The sequence below is a fragment of the Borostomias antarcticus genome (assembly GCF_949987555.1).
Source record: "Borostomias antarcticus genome assembly, chromosome: 16".
NCBI classification, from domain to species: Eukaryota; Metazoa; Chordata; class Actinopteri; order Stomiiformes; family Stomiidae; genus Borostomias; species Borostomias antarcticus.
The window spans coordinates 17,938,687-17,954,964 of NC_140249.1; the positions used below are offsets into that span (position 1 = coordinate 17,938,687).

The window sequence follows — 16,278 nt, forward strand, 5'->3', positions numbered from 1 at the left end:
TTCCCTTCATCCAACCCTGCCAACATTTCTCCACAATCCTGAAAGGTTATGCAGCTACCATCTTGTTTTTTCATTTTATTCGAAATATTGGCCAATTCTTCCTCCAAATCTTCAGTTTTCTTGTGCCATTTCTTTGTTAACTCATTTGGTTTCATCAGGTCAACTCCCTTCCTCATCAGGTCAACGTCTTCCTCATCAAGTCAACTTCTTCCTCATCAGGTCGACTCCCTTCCTTATCAGGTCAACTTGTGATATAATATTATGTTCAATCAATCTTGAGTTCACGTAGTTAAAGACTTCTTACAACTCTGTTGTACCTGTATGATGTAATATGTAACAAAATAAAACTGACTTTGGACTTCTGCAATTTCAGCTGCCAGTCGACCAGTTGTCTGTGGCGTTCTCTCGTTGAGGGTGACTGAGGTGAGGATGTCAGGTCAGGGGTCAGGGTCTCTGGGAGCTTGTGGGCGATCTGGTGGCCTCCGCCCTCCTGTCCTGGAACCTCCTCGGTCTCTCCCACAATGTCCTTTTCTCCCAGGTGAATGTGGATACCAACTATCAGCTATATACTCATAACTCCCTACAGGCTTAGAGGGGCTGGTGCTAATAGCAACATGTGTACGTTGCCTTTGTCTGCTGAGATTGCTGCCATGGTTGCCACGATGCTTGTTTGAGGCCTTTCTTGGTGAATTGAAACTGTCGCTAATTTCTGATAACACTGTTTGTGGCTTTCCCATATGGAATGGAGAGAACACCCTCTTGGTTGTTTCTCAGGGGTCCTCATTCTTTTGACGGCTTGCACTCTGACTTGCATGGATATTCTACATGGTGGGTTAGTGTAGGGCTAGGGCCAGTATTAGTCTGCAACAATAAATTGATACAGGAAAATATACCATTTAAAATACTTTATTAAACAGTTATGTGCTATGTATGTATTTTTACAATGTAAAATACAGTGGGTAATACAGCTCGTATGAATATATATGAATATGTACACATTTCATCTCATGTTCATTTACAGGTATATTTCCAGTGTTAAATGCCTCAAAACAAGTAGCACTGAAAGGCTGTACATTGTAATACTTGTATTGTACATTCATCATCTTTGAATGCAGACTAAAGTTGGTGTCCAGGTTTTACAGCCATTCAAAGGCATCACTTAAATGTTAAAAACAAGAATGATGCCTCTAAACTAAACATATCTGACAACACGTCAGTTTGTCAGAATTCAATAAGTATACCATTTATGGCATGCATGAAACAATGTAAATTATGAATGAAACATCAATGTATAATAAAAGATGGATATGAAATAAAACATGCTGATTTGGAAATAAAATTTTGGTGCAATATTCATACATTTTGTAACATAACATTACAAAGCTAAATGGTTAACGAGGAGGAATCACAGAGGATTCCTCTTTGTTTTTGGCTCATATACATAATAAATGGAATTAACAAGACAATACAGTATGCGGTGCTCACAATTAAAAAAACAACTAAGCTCACAAAAAACAGAAACATTACAGACAACGCAAAGACAAAGTCATTTATAGGACACGTACAGAACAAAACCAAATTCCACTATACACCTAAGACCAAAACTTGGCAAACAAGGCATTCCACAGAATATTGGCATTCAGATGTCATACAAAAGTGACTGAAAAGTATTGTCCCTCTAAATCCCCTGCCCCAATAGCACTACAAGAACTACACAGCTACCCAACCTTATGAGTATGTACATGAAGTAAACAGATTGGCTTTTCACAAGCTTATTCATGAATATACCTCACTGAGGTAATAAGTACATCACACCACCCAAAACACATACCATACATAAACTATGGTTAGCGTCACATTTTGGGCAAATTCATTGAAGATCACATGCATACATACATACAACTGCATGCTGACAAAATCAATGTGAATCTTGAAGTTATGACACAATTTTGCTAGAACATTGTACAAGAAAGCTGTGTGGCATGATTGATGTGATTATGAAGAAACCACAATTTTGTAACCACCGTAAATGTCAATATAACAATTGCACAACGTTAAGCTAATATAACATTTTTAATACATATATTAATACATGACACTGAGATAAAATATAGTGGAACTGTTTCATCCATTAGCCAAGGTAAGATAAAGATAAAATCCCAGTCATCTCAGCAAACTGAGCAGTTATTCATTCAAACAAAGCTTGAGTGGTTTCTTGTCTATTCACATTACTAAACTGACCTCATGTTTTTATGATGGGATTTAAATAACTCAAATGTCTTTATTATCAAGGCAATGTATAAACCAAAGAGGTCAACTGATCATTGTGCATCTTTATTGATACACTTATACCTACAAACCCAAACATACAAGCCATTTTGTTTTTGTATTGATTCAACCTCAAAAAAAAAAAATGAATGAAAGGTATTATTAGCCTACTTATTTTCTACAGTTCTAAAAAGTTATCAATTTAAGAGAATGATACTGGAAATGTTTATATTAGTTATATTGAACAAAGTCTAGTGTGCTGAATATGTCATTTGAATGTTTATTTTAGGGATAAAAAACATACATTCCTTCCCATGTAATATTTTAAGACCTATGGAAGCCACAATAAAAAATAACAATCATTATAACATCTGTGCAAAACAATTAATAATCTCTTTGTGTGATTTAGCATGGTAGCACCTTTGGAGGCGTTTTCTCTTTCGCAATATGAACCATGGCACAATCACTTATGAAAGTATATAGTATAGAGTATATACTGTAGACAATAATGATGCTCAAGCCAAAAAAAACATTATTTAAAAAAACTAAAAGACTAATTTCAGTGAGAAATATTAAGTGATTCTCTGTGACATGTGCTTCTACACTATAACCTGTATGGCATTTCCCAATTCATGCCAACTGCTTTCTAAAGTAACCATGAAGGATGACATATCAATAACCACACACAATGTCTGTCCGCATCTCATGCCTCAATTAGTTCTATACACACAATTTAAAACACTCATATAAACAGACCTAATGTTAACTTGCTGTCACACTTGTCTCATCCTTGAAGAGACTACCTTGGAGCCTGAGGTTGACTAGATCATAATTAACAAATTAATTTAAATCAACTCACCCAGCTCTATGATTTTAAGATAATGCTGACTAGATCATCCTAGCAGCAGGGCCATTGCACATTTCCACAGCTAATCACATGATAGCTTTGATCACTGCTCCCCCCGCATGGGATGGCTTTTTGAAATGACAGAATGGTTCACCTTGGTCACATCGGTCAAATGTCAGAGTAGAAGTCTGTATTCACATCCACACTGTGCAGTGCAGATTTGTGTTCAGAAGCTGACATTCGGTTAAGCATTTCAGCCGAGAGAGAATAACTGTTCCCAGACTTCTCCTCAAACCAACTGTCCAGTGGTCGCTTCCCATCAAAGTTAGCGATGGGTGGCCCATTGACAGCCAGGGTCAGCATGTCATTCATCTGGTCCATTGTGAGTCGTGAGCGGTTGTTCTTGCGCACTTTCTGCAGAGACCCTCTGCCTCTGTCGCAGCAGGCAGTGGAGGTGGGCAGGACCCTGACAACTTGGAGAATGCGGTTGAGAACAGGGAAGCGCTGCTTGTACCTACAGATGTGACTGACCACCTCCTTGAAGCCATTCACGCTGTAATAGTCGGCTTTGAGATCTCTCCACTCTACCATCAGGCTGCTCCGAGCCCTAGTGCTGTCCTGTGATGCCTCATGGCAACCTGCAGGGATCGTTCCGAGGTGGTCAAATATGAGGAGAATCTCCTCCTCCCCGTAGGCCCGAAGGTCGTCCCTGTTATGTGGCCAGGTAGTGAGGTCGAGAACCCTGCAAGCTTTGGCTACTTTGTGACTGTGCGTGACCAGTCTTTGAGACAGGATGCTTTGGCTCCTCTGGCAGATCTTTTCTCGGATGGATTGAAACTTGGATTCTGCAACACGCAAGTTCTTCAGGTCAACACCATTGAAGCTTTCACGGAAATTCTCCTCGAACTCTTGCAGGTACTCCCCAGGGCAGTTCGCCAGTTGACCAATCTCAAGGATGGCCTCCTCAATCTTGGAATCCACCTGAGACACCAGCAGGTAGTCGCCCTGGAATATGTAGGCCAGACGTGAGAGAACCGCAATGATATCCAGAAGAAAGTAAATGAGCTTGACTGACTGGTAGTCCATGAGGAACTGCAGAAGGGTCAAGGCGATGGCTGCTGCATCTGCCCTCTGTGTTTGGCTGCTGATGTCCTTGAGGTGGGTCACCACCTCCAGGTAATCTTTGATAAGAGCGTTCAGGACGTTTGGCTCACCTATGATCCAACGGACGGCTCGGATGTCTCCCAGGAACTCGGTTTCCTCGGAGAGAGTGGGCGCTGTGGACCTTAACTCGGCCATCATGCGAGGGGAATACCGGTAAAAGCTGAGGAGCTGTTTCAGGTTGTTCTCCAGGTCTTCCAGACAGGACAGCTCCTTTCCACTGATGGCATCCAGAACTTCTAGATGAGGACGGTGGATCATGACAGGCAAGCAGAGGATCCAGGGGAGGATCTTCTGTACTGCGATGTACAGGTTTGCTCTCAAGCCCGAGGAGATGTTGGCGCCATCAACCCCAAGACCAACCACCAGCATGTCTTGGAACCTCAGACCGAGGACGCCGAAGGCCCGATCGACGGCCTGGAGATAGCCATCCACACTGCCAACGCTCAGTCTTTGAAGGGAGAGGAACTCTGTGGCAGGGGGGCCTTCACTGGTGATGAACTGTACATAGACGGCAACACTGTCAGACAGAAGGTCATCATTCTGACCGTCCATGATCACACTAAGGAAGGGAGACAAACGGATCTTCTCAGTCAGGTCTTCCTTAAGTGCTCTGGCAATATGATGGATGAGCATTTGGCAGTCACCTTCATTCATATATTGGTCAACCACCTTTAGATCACACTTTTTGAGCAACTCAGCCAGCGATCTCAGTTCTGAGAAGGGTCTGCCCTCAAGGGCCAGGTGGTACGCTGCATTAAACAAAAGTATCATGTTACGACACATTTCCTCGGTCTTCTCAGGGTGCATACGTAACTTGTAGAGCTGCAGGCACTTCTTGTGCAGGTTGCTTTGGCTGTGCAGCTTGATGGTGTGGATCTTGAACTGCTTGGAGCCAATGATGAAGGCTGAGGTGCGCGAGGACTGGACGGTGTACTGGCGGCAGACATGACACCACATCTCGTTAAGGGTTGGCGAGTAACGGAGGAACCAGAACTTCTTGAGCCACTCCTGCTTGAAACGGCGTATCCGCCGACCAGGACCGGCGGATAGCTTGGGGTCATCAGCAGAGACCATGAGGTCAGCAGCAATGGACTCATCGGCAGAGTCCACATCCTGATCATCTTCATCCAGCACCACAGGAATTGGGGTCATGACCTCCATCTCTGCATGAACAAAGCATAAGACAGAATTTGAGTATTGTATTGACAAAATCTGCAATACTAAACTGTTTAAAAACAGGCCAAGACTTGAAGGTTTAGGACTTTATCATTGAATGAAATAAAAATCTATAGAACCAGGCACCAACTGAAATGCCGTTCATCATATGAACATAACTGAAAAAGGTTAAACTTACATACACTACAACAATCTAATGTTTAGAAATGATAAAAAAGGCTTAACTTAAATTATTAACAATCTAATGTTTAGAAATGATAAAATACCCATAAATCGTGTCATTTGTAGATCATAATAAACCACTAAAAATGACATTTCAGTTTTAAATTGTTTTAATGTAATCATTTCAAATTAGGGCACAAAGTACAAAAACAAATAACATGCAAATATTCTCTTTATTATCTCAGTAAAAAAAAGACATACAAAAAATAAATATACAGAACATATTCAAGCAGTCGTTAGGTTAGGAAAGATTTATTATAATTTATTAATAGCAACTTTTTTTTTTTTTTACAAAATAAATATGTTGTTGAACAAATTAAGACAAACATAAGACTGGAAAGACCTTCTCTCAAGGGCCTACCTTGAAAGTCTTCAATTGGTGCCTGCTCAGGGAGGGGTGGGGCCAGAATCTCTGCCTGCACTCCTCTCCTTAGACGCAACACCTCCGCCTCCAACTCCCGAATTCTTCTTTTTAGCTTCACACAGTTGGGGCAGAAGGAGGTGGAGGGCCCCTCGCCAACCTGGGTGTGGTCCTCCTCCACTTTTAAAAACTGCAGTTTAAAGCCACCTTCGATTTGCCCCGAAGGGTCCAGACCAGGACCTAGGCAAGGCACTTTACATTCCTCCTGAATGAGGTATGACTTCCTGCTGTGGACGGTGAGGGAGCTTGGGTTACTGTAGTAGTGGGGGGGATGCTGGCCTCTGGACTGCTTCAGGGATAATGTGCTTTTCAGGGTGTTGCTTGGACTTTTGGAGGCTTCCAGAGATGCTTCTACTACATCTTTAAAGATGAGGTCAATCTTCTTCTTTTTGGCTTGGGGTTGGCCCTCACCCTCCTCGTTGTTGAGCTTGCTGAGGCTCCTCCTACCATGCAGTGCTGACCTGAGCACTGGGCCTTTGGTGTCCTCATGAGAACTGGACAATGCCTCCGTTTTTCCCACAGTCAGAAAGCCTGCAAAACAAGAGTGCACTGTGTTAGCTGTGTAAAGCGGCCTTTATAGCTATTCACTGTGATAATGTGGTAACATACAAAATGCCTAGCAGGGACTGGTGTAATCATAAATCCCATAACTGAAATGCAAAGCAAAGAAACTGAAAGCTAAAGAGAGATAAATTAGAACCTGTTTGCTTACCTGCTGAACCAATGCAGGTAAATGTTCCGGAATGTTTTGTTTCTTCTCGCACTGTTAATTATTGCTGATCAAAAATGTCAACGGTCTAAACAACTGAACCAAGATTCAGGCCTACAGTCATAGTTTTGTTCCAAGATAGCAACTCTCTATCAAATAATACAATTATTATGTACTTATAGGAATGTCCATGATGATGGCCACTGGCGAACCCCAAAGACCCTATGTGGTCAAAACCTTGCTCGAATAAAGTGTTCGGAGCTATAATCCAGTGTGAGAATATCCTTTTCCTCTTATAGTTAGATTTTTTATCCTGCACCTGATCTTAAGTACAAGTTAGGTGTGCACACAGCTACTTAACTTTACAAATCCCACAAATATTTGTTAAGCCAAAATAAAATAATTTTTGCAAGTTTAAATGTTTGGAGAGGAATACTCTAGATATAATGTATGGATGACTAAAATTATAATCTACAAAGATACACAGTATGTTAAACTACTCAGTGCATTAAAGAACTCCTGAGACAAGAAGAAATACTAAAGCAACAGCACCATCACATGGAGAACTTCAGTGATTACCCATGCTTTGGAAGCATTATATTAATTAATTTATTTAAATGAGTTTCTGGGACATTTATATCCAACAACTAAACCAAAAACATTTGTAAAAGTTTAGCATCCAATGAAACAAAAAAATATATGTAAAAACAAATAACACATACTACAAAATAAAGAGATTGAGAAGTAATTGATCATTTCTCTTACAAGGCCAAGTGAAATGAACAGGGGCATCTCACCTGTGTCCAGGCTGCTGTCAATGCTGTCTTGTGAGACGCTGTGCAGGCGACTTATGTAGTCAACGCTGTACCACACTCTAAGCTTCTCTCCCACCAACAACTGCCGGCACGCACGGAAGTATATCTGCTCGTCATGCTGGAAAGCAGTCAGGTTTCTCTCATCCTCGTCAGCGGAGGTCCTTACGTACCTGGTGGCAACCAAGTTCAAAACCTTGGTATTTGCAGTATGTCAAAGGCAATGTACATAAATCAATACAGTTGATAACTGGTTTTCATAAACCTAGTTCATGAGAAGGCTAGTCACTGGAGACGTCAACACTTTGCATCACAGCAAGTCTGTTTACCAGTTTCATTCTCAAAACTGAGAGGCATACTTATGATAAAGATACAAATTATACCTCATCCAGTTGGCTTTAGTCTCATCACTGCCATCAATGGATTTGTATGTGTTGTTCTCATCAACGATCTAAGAAAATCAGAGTAAGGATGAAAACACCAGCAATGGCAGAATGGATAACAGTTTAGGGATGAAATTTGCACCATACACAGAGATCCCAGGATGCTTAATTTGCACTAAGAACTACACATTTCTCTTTGTTGTCTGTTTTTTTAAATATTTTTTTTAATCCTGGCTGCCAACCAAATTTACCTTGCAGGACTGTAATGATTTGAAATTATTTTAATTGAATTGTGATCCTTTACAGCTTTTCTCAAATGGATGCAGCACAAAACAAAACAAAAACATAAGAAGTCCCTATACACAAAGAGTAGGCTCATAATTCTACAATGTAGCTGCCAGGTAGGCAAATAAATCAATCAATAAAGGCCTGACTCACTATCCAAGAGAAAAAGCCTGAGGACTTGTCTTTGGACACCAGCTCCCCCTGATATGGACCAAAGAGTGTCCCCTTGGGGATGTTTATGTCCACGCAGCGCACATCCATCTCCTCGCCCTCCAGGACCACCTCCAGCCCCGAGGGCACCGTGAGGGCCGCCCGGTTGGACACATCCAGAACCACTGAAGTGTCCGGCATAAAGACCGGAGGACCATGACTGGGGCATTCCTGCGAAAAGTACTCCTTGCACTCCTCACAGACTGTATAAGAGATAAAATGAAAGAAGAAATACAATAACAAAAAATGTGTGATTATTAAACTATAACACCTATAAATGTATATGTAAAACAGGTAACATTGAAAATATGACACTGACAGTTGTTGCACTGGTTACTACACATATAATAATAATGAGCGGCAGAGTGCACACCAAAAGTTGAGGTGCTGTCTAGCGTCGCATAACGAAGGCTAAGGCCAAAACGTTGGTCCATTAAATATACTTTTGCATTGGAGCTGAGTGTGCGGCTACTCATTATTTTTCGTGTACTACACATATAATGCCACTGTGTAAATTGAGGTAGTACTTACACCAGAGGTGTGTTTTCTGGGTGCTGTCTGAGGCTCCATGTTCCAGGTTGAGCTTGCGCTTCTTACTTTGCTCCTCCAACTCGCATCCATCTTTGAGCCTGTGAGAAGCAAACATCACACATAAAACCAGATTATTTCTATAAAACCAAGGCAGATTATTTATATAAAACCATTGCAGAATATTTATATAAAACCATTGCTGATTATTTCTATAATAACAGTCTGGTTGTTTAGAACTGCCTACTATATCTAATTCACAAAATTCTGTTGAAGAGTACTACCTAGTGCTGCTGTTGGGCTCAGCTTCCGAGGACGGCTTAGTTTGATAGGTAGTCAATTCTGCCATGGTGGAGCAAGGGGCAGGATGTGCTTACTGGCACTTAGTTCCACATCTTAAATCTGCAAATTACACAAGAAAACACACATCATACAGTATATATACTATTTTTTTTTTTTTACAGCAACAGATTGATTTGCACCCAGAACATTGTCAACACTAATTTGCTGTACTGCACTGAACTGTAAAAGTTTAAATATTACGTTTTTGAGGCTTTTCTGCTTGCAAAAGACATTTTTATTTACAATGCAGTGCGATTTTCTAATTTATGTGACTGTTCACACGTTGGGCACACTTAGTGGATTTGGGAATTATGGTCAACGTTAACAACGTAGGCTATCCAGCCGATTAACTGGACAGTCTGATCACGTAGGACGCTCCTTATGCATATCAGCTGATGACGCTTTTGAAAAATCCCCTCTTCCAAAATATTTTGGGAGGAATGCTGAAGCGCGGATTGGTCCGCGAGACTGTCGCTCAAATGGGGGTCGAGTAGCTTTGAGAAAAGACAGAAAGCAAATAGGGCTCACGGTTGGCTACAATGATACTCGGAAACACAAACTTGCATTCTTTGCCAAAGTTTGCCGTTTCCCAGTCAATAAGAAAAGCACAAAGCCACCGTAACTGCATCAGAGTGACAGTGTCTATATCGTCGCGTGCAGTATAGACAGATATTTCCTCGATTCCCCTCTGCAGGCAACTGGCAATTTGCCTAACGCTTTCGGAAGCCATTTTCATTGGCCACATTGGCTAGTAAGAGAGACTCACCTACAGAGTACGCAGAAGGGTCTGCAGCGAGCTCGTTATCTCCTGACCCGACTCTTGAGCCTTTTTGATTTCCACCGATCACGCGCCGCCACTCTGCGATTTCACTAGTCAGGGGCGATGCAAAGTTTTTCTGGTGGTAGTAATTGCTACCAGTCACCCGCTTCTCCAGCCTTTGACCACCATCTTTTTATTACAGGAAATGACATGGAAAACGGAAGAAAGCAAATTGACTGCAGAGATGAAAGACGTAGTATAAAAATATTTATCTCAGGCGCAAAAACTGCACCTCCGAGTGCATCAAAATGCGCGCGACCCGTATTCCGTGGACGCGCAAGAAACACCATGCAGAAAACCAACACAAACAGAAATGCAAACTTCCGTGCAAAAAAGGTGATCAACTCACCATATAGGGCTTTGGAAAATGTAGTCCCAGACACGACCATCTTGTTTCTACACAGGTACGTGTATCTAATTGTCTGATTGGCTCTACTGCATAGAATCCTATGCAATCAGACGAATATATACACCTGTGTAGAAACAAGATGGTCGTGTCTGGGACTACATTTTCCCAAGCCCTATAGTAACGGCTGACTTTAGGTTTCTAGCATCGTTTAGGACATGCTCGAGCCTGTCATGAAGATGTTCAAATGTACAAATAAAGTATGCTACTTCTGATGAAGGGCGTGCTATAGCACAACAAGCCAAATAAGCTATTGAATAAACAATAATTAAGCACGTATGAACATGGAGTAAATGTAGGCCTACGGTTTAGCCTACATCACTGCGCCTGGGGCATACATGTAGTCTACATATTAACCTTGATGCATGTGGTATTATGCAAGTCATATCAGCAAAATAACCTTATGAAAATATTGAAGATTTCTGAAATGAGACAATGCCGGTTTGGTTTTCACAATTTATTAACAAAATGATAAAATAAATAAATACAAATTGATCAAAATGCTCCTAATATCAACTTCTTCCCATGTTCCCTACAGTATTTTCTAAACACTGCATACAAATAAGTAATTACAGAAGAGGCTCAATACAGGAGAGAGGTAAGAAACCCACCAGACCACTCACAATGTCAGGCCAACAAACAAAAGACAGATCTGTAACAGAAGAGAAGTCCAAAAAATAAACACACTCCTTTGAAAATTATTATGAAAAATACAAACAATTGTACAAATATTCAGATCGTGTAATTAACAATTTACACATTATTCAGCACACCAGGTGAACTTTTTCTTTATTCATATCGCTACAATGCATCTTTCATCAAATGGAAGATTATTTTAAAAATGACTTTTTGCACTCAGTACTCCTCCACTTGAATTTACTCTGGATGAGGTAAGAAGCTCTAGGTATACAACAGGGAAGTTACAACGTATTAATGCTGAGTATTATGGATGATGAAATGTATCAACAATACTAGAAGGCCACAATCATGACTTGGTATATCATTAGAACTAAAAACCCAGACTATATAGAAAAGCCAATGACAAAAATGCACTGGTGAAAATGTAAGTGAGCTACTTTACAGGATGAAAATACACTCTGGAATGAGCTGGAAAAGCCATTTCTATGCATAAAAAAAATTATATTTCCACTTTTTAACCTTAATCTCAACCAATAACATACAATCTGTCCCAGCTGCCAACACATTTTCCATAACATCTGTGAACATACACTATGCTGAAGCAGAAATTAACAGCCACAAAGAAATACTCAACTGATATGTATCAAATGCATAAAGGCTTCCAGATAGGGTGAAAATGCACATTTGCAATATTCTTTGGGTATATTGGTTTTAGAGCTTGAGTATATAAACTGAAAGTGTTATTCTTTCTTTTCTTTTTTTAAACAGGACAATGCACTCAACAATTTTAGATACAAGACCACTTTCCACAACCCTTCCCATGGGCCTATAACATTAACATTCAGCATGGTGCATTAGCAAAGGCAAAATTGAATAAAGAATGGTCCTTGAGTAGAATGAGCCAAAAGACTCCACTCCACTTTCATTATACCTTGTATCATTTTTTTCTGTTACACAGAGACTTCACAGTTCATGGCATTACAGCAGTCTGCCATAAGATAATTCCAAATATAACACACTATTGCAGAGATGCCACATAAAAATGGAGTTGGTAAGAAAATCTTCAATTTTTCCTCCTACTGAGATGTCTATTGTATATAGTGTAACTGTAGTTTAGGCATCATGTTGCCAGAATGTAAAAAGAAAGGTGACTTAATTTCACATACAAACCTTTAGAAAATAAACCTTAAGATAATGCATATTAAAAAGGTTTGACAAACATTGTATAAAACTTGCATAAGAAGGCATGCTTTCTGTTGTACCCATTGGACAGATGGTGCTAAGGGGTTTAAGAAGTCCATCCAATCAGGGAGCAGTTTTTGTTGTTCATTCCAAATGCACACAGGTTCAGGCTAAATTCATATGACCTGATTTTTCATAACTTATTCCTACACCAAGACGGACAAGAATGGCGGGAAAAAGGTGCACAATGAGAAAACAAAAGATGACAAATTCAAAGGAAAATAAATTACTACTGGCAATGTACTGACTTTTAATGTATGTAGACAAGATTACCACATAATGCCTCTGTAGAATCTTACCAATAGAAGACAGAATCTCACCAATAGAAGACGTAATCCAAAATCCTATTCAGGTCATACATCACATCTTATTTGGGCAGTATAAAAATAATACTGGATGAATCCAACCAAAAGTGCATCACAAAAAACATCAGCCACACCTGTTCAATTTTCTTTTCAGTGTTGTGAATAATCCTTCACAAATTCCGTACCGAGTGACGCTTAAACAACTACTGCCTGGCGTATTACCATAAACAAGTCACTAAGACTTTTGACCATCTTTACAGATGCTTCCTAGTACAGACGATAAAAAATACTTGAACTAATCTATTGAAGACAAAGAAATATATTTAAGGCAGCTAAAATGAAACAACACAGTCAAATTACACCATGTAAAGTAAAATGCATTAACTTATAGACTACTTGCAGCCCAAAGTATTAGAATGGACAGTTTTCCAGTTGTGCTCTACAGACCAGATATGGATGATTGCTGAGGGACTCTAGCTCTGTGGGTGGACAGAACATGAGGGACGATGACAGAGGGCCTATGAAGATAGACTGGCATGTTTGAGTAGGGTTAGTAAGGTAATACAGATCACAGTGCAAGTCAAGAGACAAAATATGTTGTTGGAAGAAAGGCACTCGAGGTACCTAAAGAAAGGAAAAGTCCAGTTGCTCTGTACCCAAAGTTCAGGCTTTGCAAGTCAAACATTTTGAGGGGACATAGATGCATGTATATGTTGTTCTATGCAATTTGTTTGAGTATAAAAAAAACAAGAATAGATGCTGGGTTTCTTTGATATGTCCAAATCTGTGAAACTAGGAAGGCGGGGAAAAAAACATTCCATGAAGTCCTCAAACATAAAACACAACATTTGCAATTTCTGTTGATTGCATCTCTTGGTCAAACAATCAATTTTCCATAAACATATAGTTGGCTTTACAAATGACCAGTTATGAACACAACTCAGCACTTGCCTACATATTGATATGATGTTTTCACAACCCAACATATTGATATTTCTTTCTTTGACATTAATAAATAAAATAGAAATGTTATGAAAATGTCAGTTAGGAATACAGTGCCTAATCTATATCCACTTTCAGTGATCTTCACGCTTTGCAGCCTGGATTAAATACACATTGGAGCAGGAGGAGACTGATCACAGAGGGCATGGAGAGGTCAATAACAACTCTGAAGTGTTGAGTTACAAGCCATTATGGGCAAAGTGTGCATGTGACAATATATCAAGCACTCCGCAATGCTGGCCTGTATGGTAAGGTGGCAATAGGGAAGAAATTCGATTGAGGTTTGCAAAAAAAAAGAATTCCAGAGATTCCGAAGCCACGTGATAAAAAGTTCCGTTCAGATCTGAAAAATCCAGATGGAACTTTTTGGCCGAAATGCAAAATGTTACATTTGACAACCCAACACAGAACATCACCAACACATAAATCACCTACACAGAACATCCCCCACACATATAACTTGGTGTAGCACAGTGGTAGCAGCATCATGCTATGGGGATGTTTGTCATCAAAAGGGACTGGGGCACTTGTCAAGATAGAAGGGAAAGTGGATGGATATAAGAGGATGTATTAACTCAGCAGGGTGGACATTTACTATATCCAACCAAGATATTCTAGTTCCTACATTTCAAATACATTTTCACAAATGCATTCATTTTTATTTTTTTTCTCACTTGTAGGTTTCAGTTGTTGGTTCCAATGTGTAAATAAAGGTGGAAAACTTTTGATCTAATCGATTTTAAATTGAGGCTGTCAAGCAACAATAAGAAGAAGATTTGAAAGGGAGTGTAGGCACTGTATATTTTCTGGAATTTAAACCTGTTGTCTGCTAAGGTAATAATCACTGAATTCATAGCTCTGTGTTTCGAGTGTCACCAAACAGCCAATATTACCCAAAGATGTCAGTTGGTCATGAACTGAGTAAACATGTTTGCTGTCAGCTATGCTCACTGTATAATGCAACATAGCAGGGAAAAAGACTGTAAATTAAGACCTGAGGCCCCCCAAAATATTTTTCACAAGTCCAAAGAATGTATGAATCACCTTATGAATTCATGATCAACTTTGTCAAAAACAAATTGCAAAATACTGTCTGATAGTCTCAAATGTAGCAATAACCCAAAGATAATTCAATACACTATTGAAGCCAGAGAAGTTGATGTTAAGCAATAAAATAATAAATACAAGAGGAAGCATAAATTGATTGTGTTGGAATAGGTACTTTGAACAGGTCGAAGCATGTTCAAAGGGTGGGAGGGACAACAATGAGTATTTCTCCTCAAGTACACATTTCACAAGACTGCAGCCTCAATGCAAGAGATAAATTGAGTCATACAAAAATATTGGCAAGTTGGGAATAAATTACATGACAACAAAGAGATGCATACTCTGTTTTGTTCAATATGTAACATACAAAAAAGCTCTTCAGCACTTATGTTATGCAGCAAGTTTGTGCTTTAATCTCAGGATTTGTGGTATTTTTTTTCTCAAAATCCTCCAGAATAGGCTGATATGAAAAACCCTCCAGCTTCTAGAAAATAAAATATGTTGATGTTATTGTTTAATAAGCACACATGCTTACTGTCTGGGGATTTCCAATTTCTGAAATGGTATATATATTCTATTTACTTGATCTTTCAATCCAGTATGTGGACATGTCCCTGCTATATTTGGATACAATAGCATTTTGGCAGTTCAGAATTCAACACAAATGTACATTTCCTATGCAAAGATCACCTCTTAAAGAAGAGGATCACTTGCATAAACTATGCCAGTTCGACACACTTAATAACAAACGACTGTTTTATGAAACAGAAAAGCACTTATTTTTGAAGACTAGGAAGACCTGAATATCTTTTCCTATAAAAAAGAAACACACCCCATATATAGATATTTTTGTGTGTTTTGACGTTGCAATATTGCAATTTCACATTTAGTGCTCACAGTTGACACACTGACTGACAAATTAAACTCAATCACTACACTGGACCGACACCACTTAAACATGTTTAGGCTACCGTGCGTGGTCTGATTCCACTTTCTCCAGAGGACTGTCTCCACTGTCTGAGTCTTCCTCAGCAATGCCCTGGCCAGCCAGTTCCTGTCAGTTTGCCTAACACTTTCAAAGCAATGTTGCTTCACTTTTTCTTTTTTTTTTGCCTGAGGTGTTGTGTAAATGGGTCCATAGTTATTGGTCATTATTTACTGTATGAGAAGGTGAGGAGGAGGAAGGTAAATGAGGGATAATTGAAGGCTCTCTTGTCATCCCGTTGGATGACGCTCAAACACCTTGATGTTTCCCCTGGACAAATACTGATGCTTTTCTAGGTCTACGCGCCCTGTCATCTGCTGCTCCTCTCGGTCTACGCGCCCTGTCCTCTGCTGCTCCCCTCGGTCTACGCGCCCTGTCCTCTGCTGCTCCTCTCGGTGAATGCTGGAGAAACACATTCTGGGTTCAGCGCGTGGTCTTTGGAAATCTCTAACCTGCCTCCCCAGG

The 16,278-nt window shown here is 40.0% G+C and overlaps 1 protein-coding gene across 1 annotated transcript; it reads right to left on the reverse strand.

The window, feature by feature from the left end:
• Positions 1–963: 963 nt before the first annotated feature.
• On the reverse strand, positions 964–10,280 carry prdm11 (PR domain containing 11). Its single transcript, XM_084451340.1, has 8 exons — positions 10,138–10,280; positions 9,310–9,427; positions 9,029–9,126; positions 8,441–8,700; positions 8,003–8,070; positions 7,605–7,792; positions 6,039–6,629; positions 964–5,442 (listed from the first exon to the last, which is right to left on the reverse strand). Exons 2-8 carry the CDS (start codon positions 9,372–9,374, stop codon positions 3,284–3,286), a joined length of 3,429 nt encoding a protein of 1,142 aa, XP_084307466.1. The 5' UTR covers positions 9,375–9,427; positions 10,138–10,280; the 3' UTR covers positions 964–3,283.
• Between the last annotated feature and the right edge of the window lie 5,998 nt (positions 10,281–16,278).

Excerpts from the sequence above, each read along its gene's own strand:
- prdm11 (XM_084451340.1), bottom strand. The coding sequence starts at position 9,374 with ATGGCAGAATTGACTACCTATCAAACTAAGCCGTCCTCGGAAGCTGAG. Across the intron at positions 8,071-8,440 it reads CAGGCTTTTTCTCTTGGATA|ATCGTTGATGAGAACAACAC; the intron begins GTGAGTCAGGCC and ends TGATTTTCTTAG. Across the intron at positions 6,630-7,604 it reads TGACAGCAGCCTGGACACAG|GCTTTCTGACTGTGGGAAAA; the intron begins GTGAGATGCCCC and ends CTTGTTTTGCAG.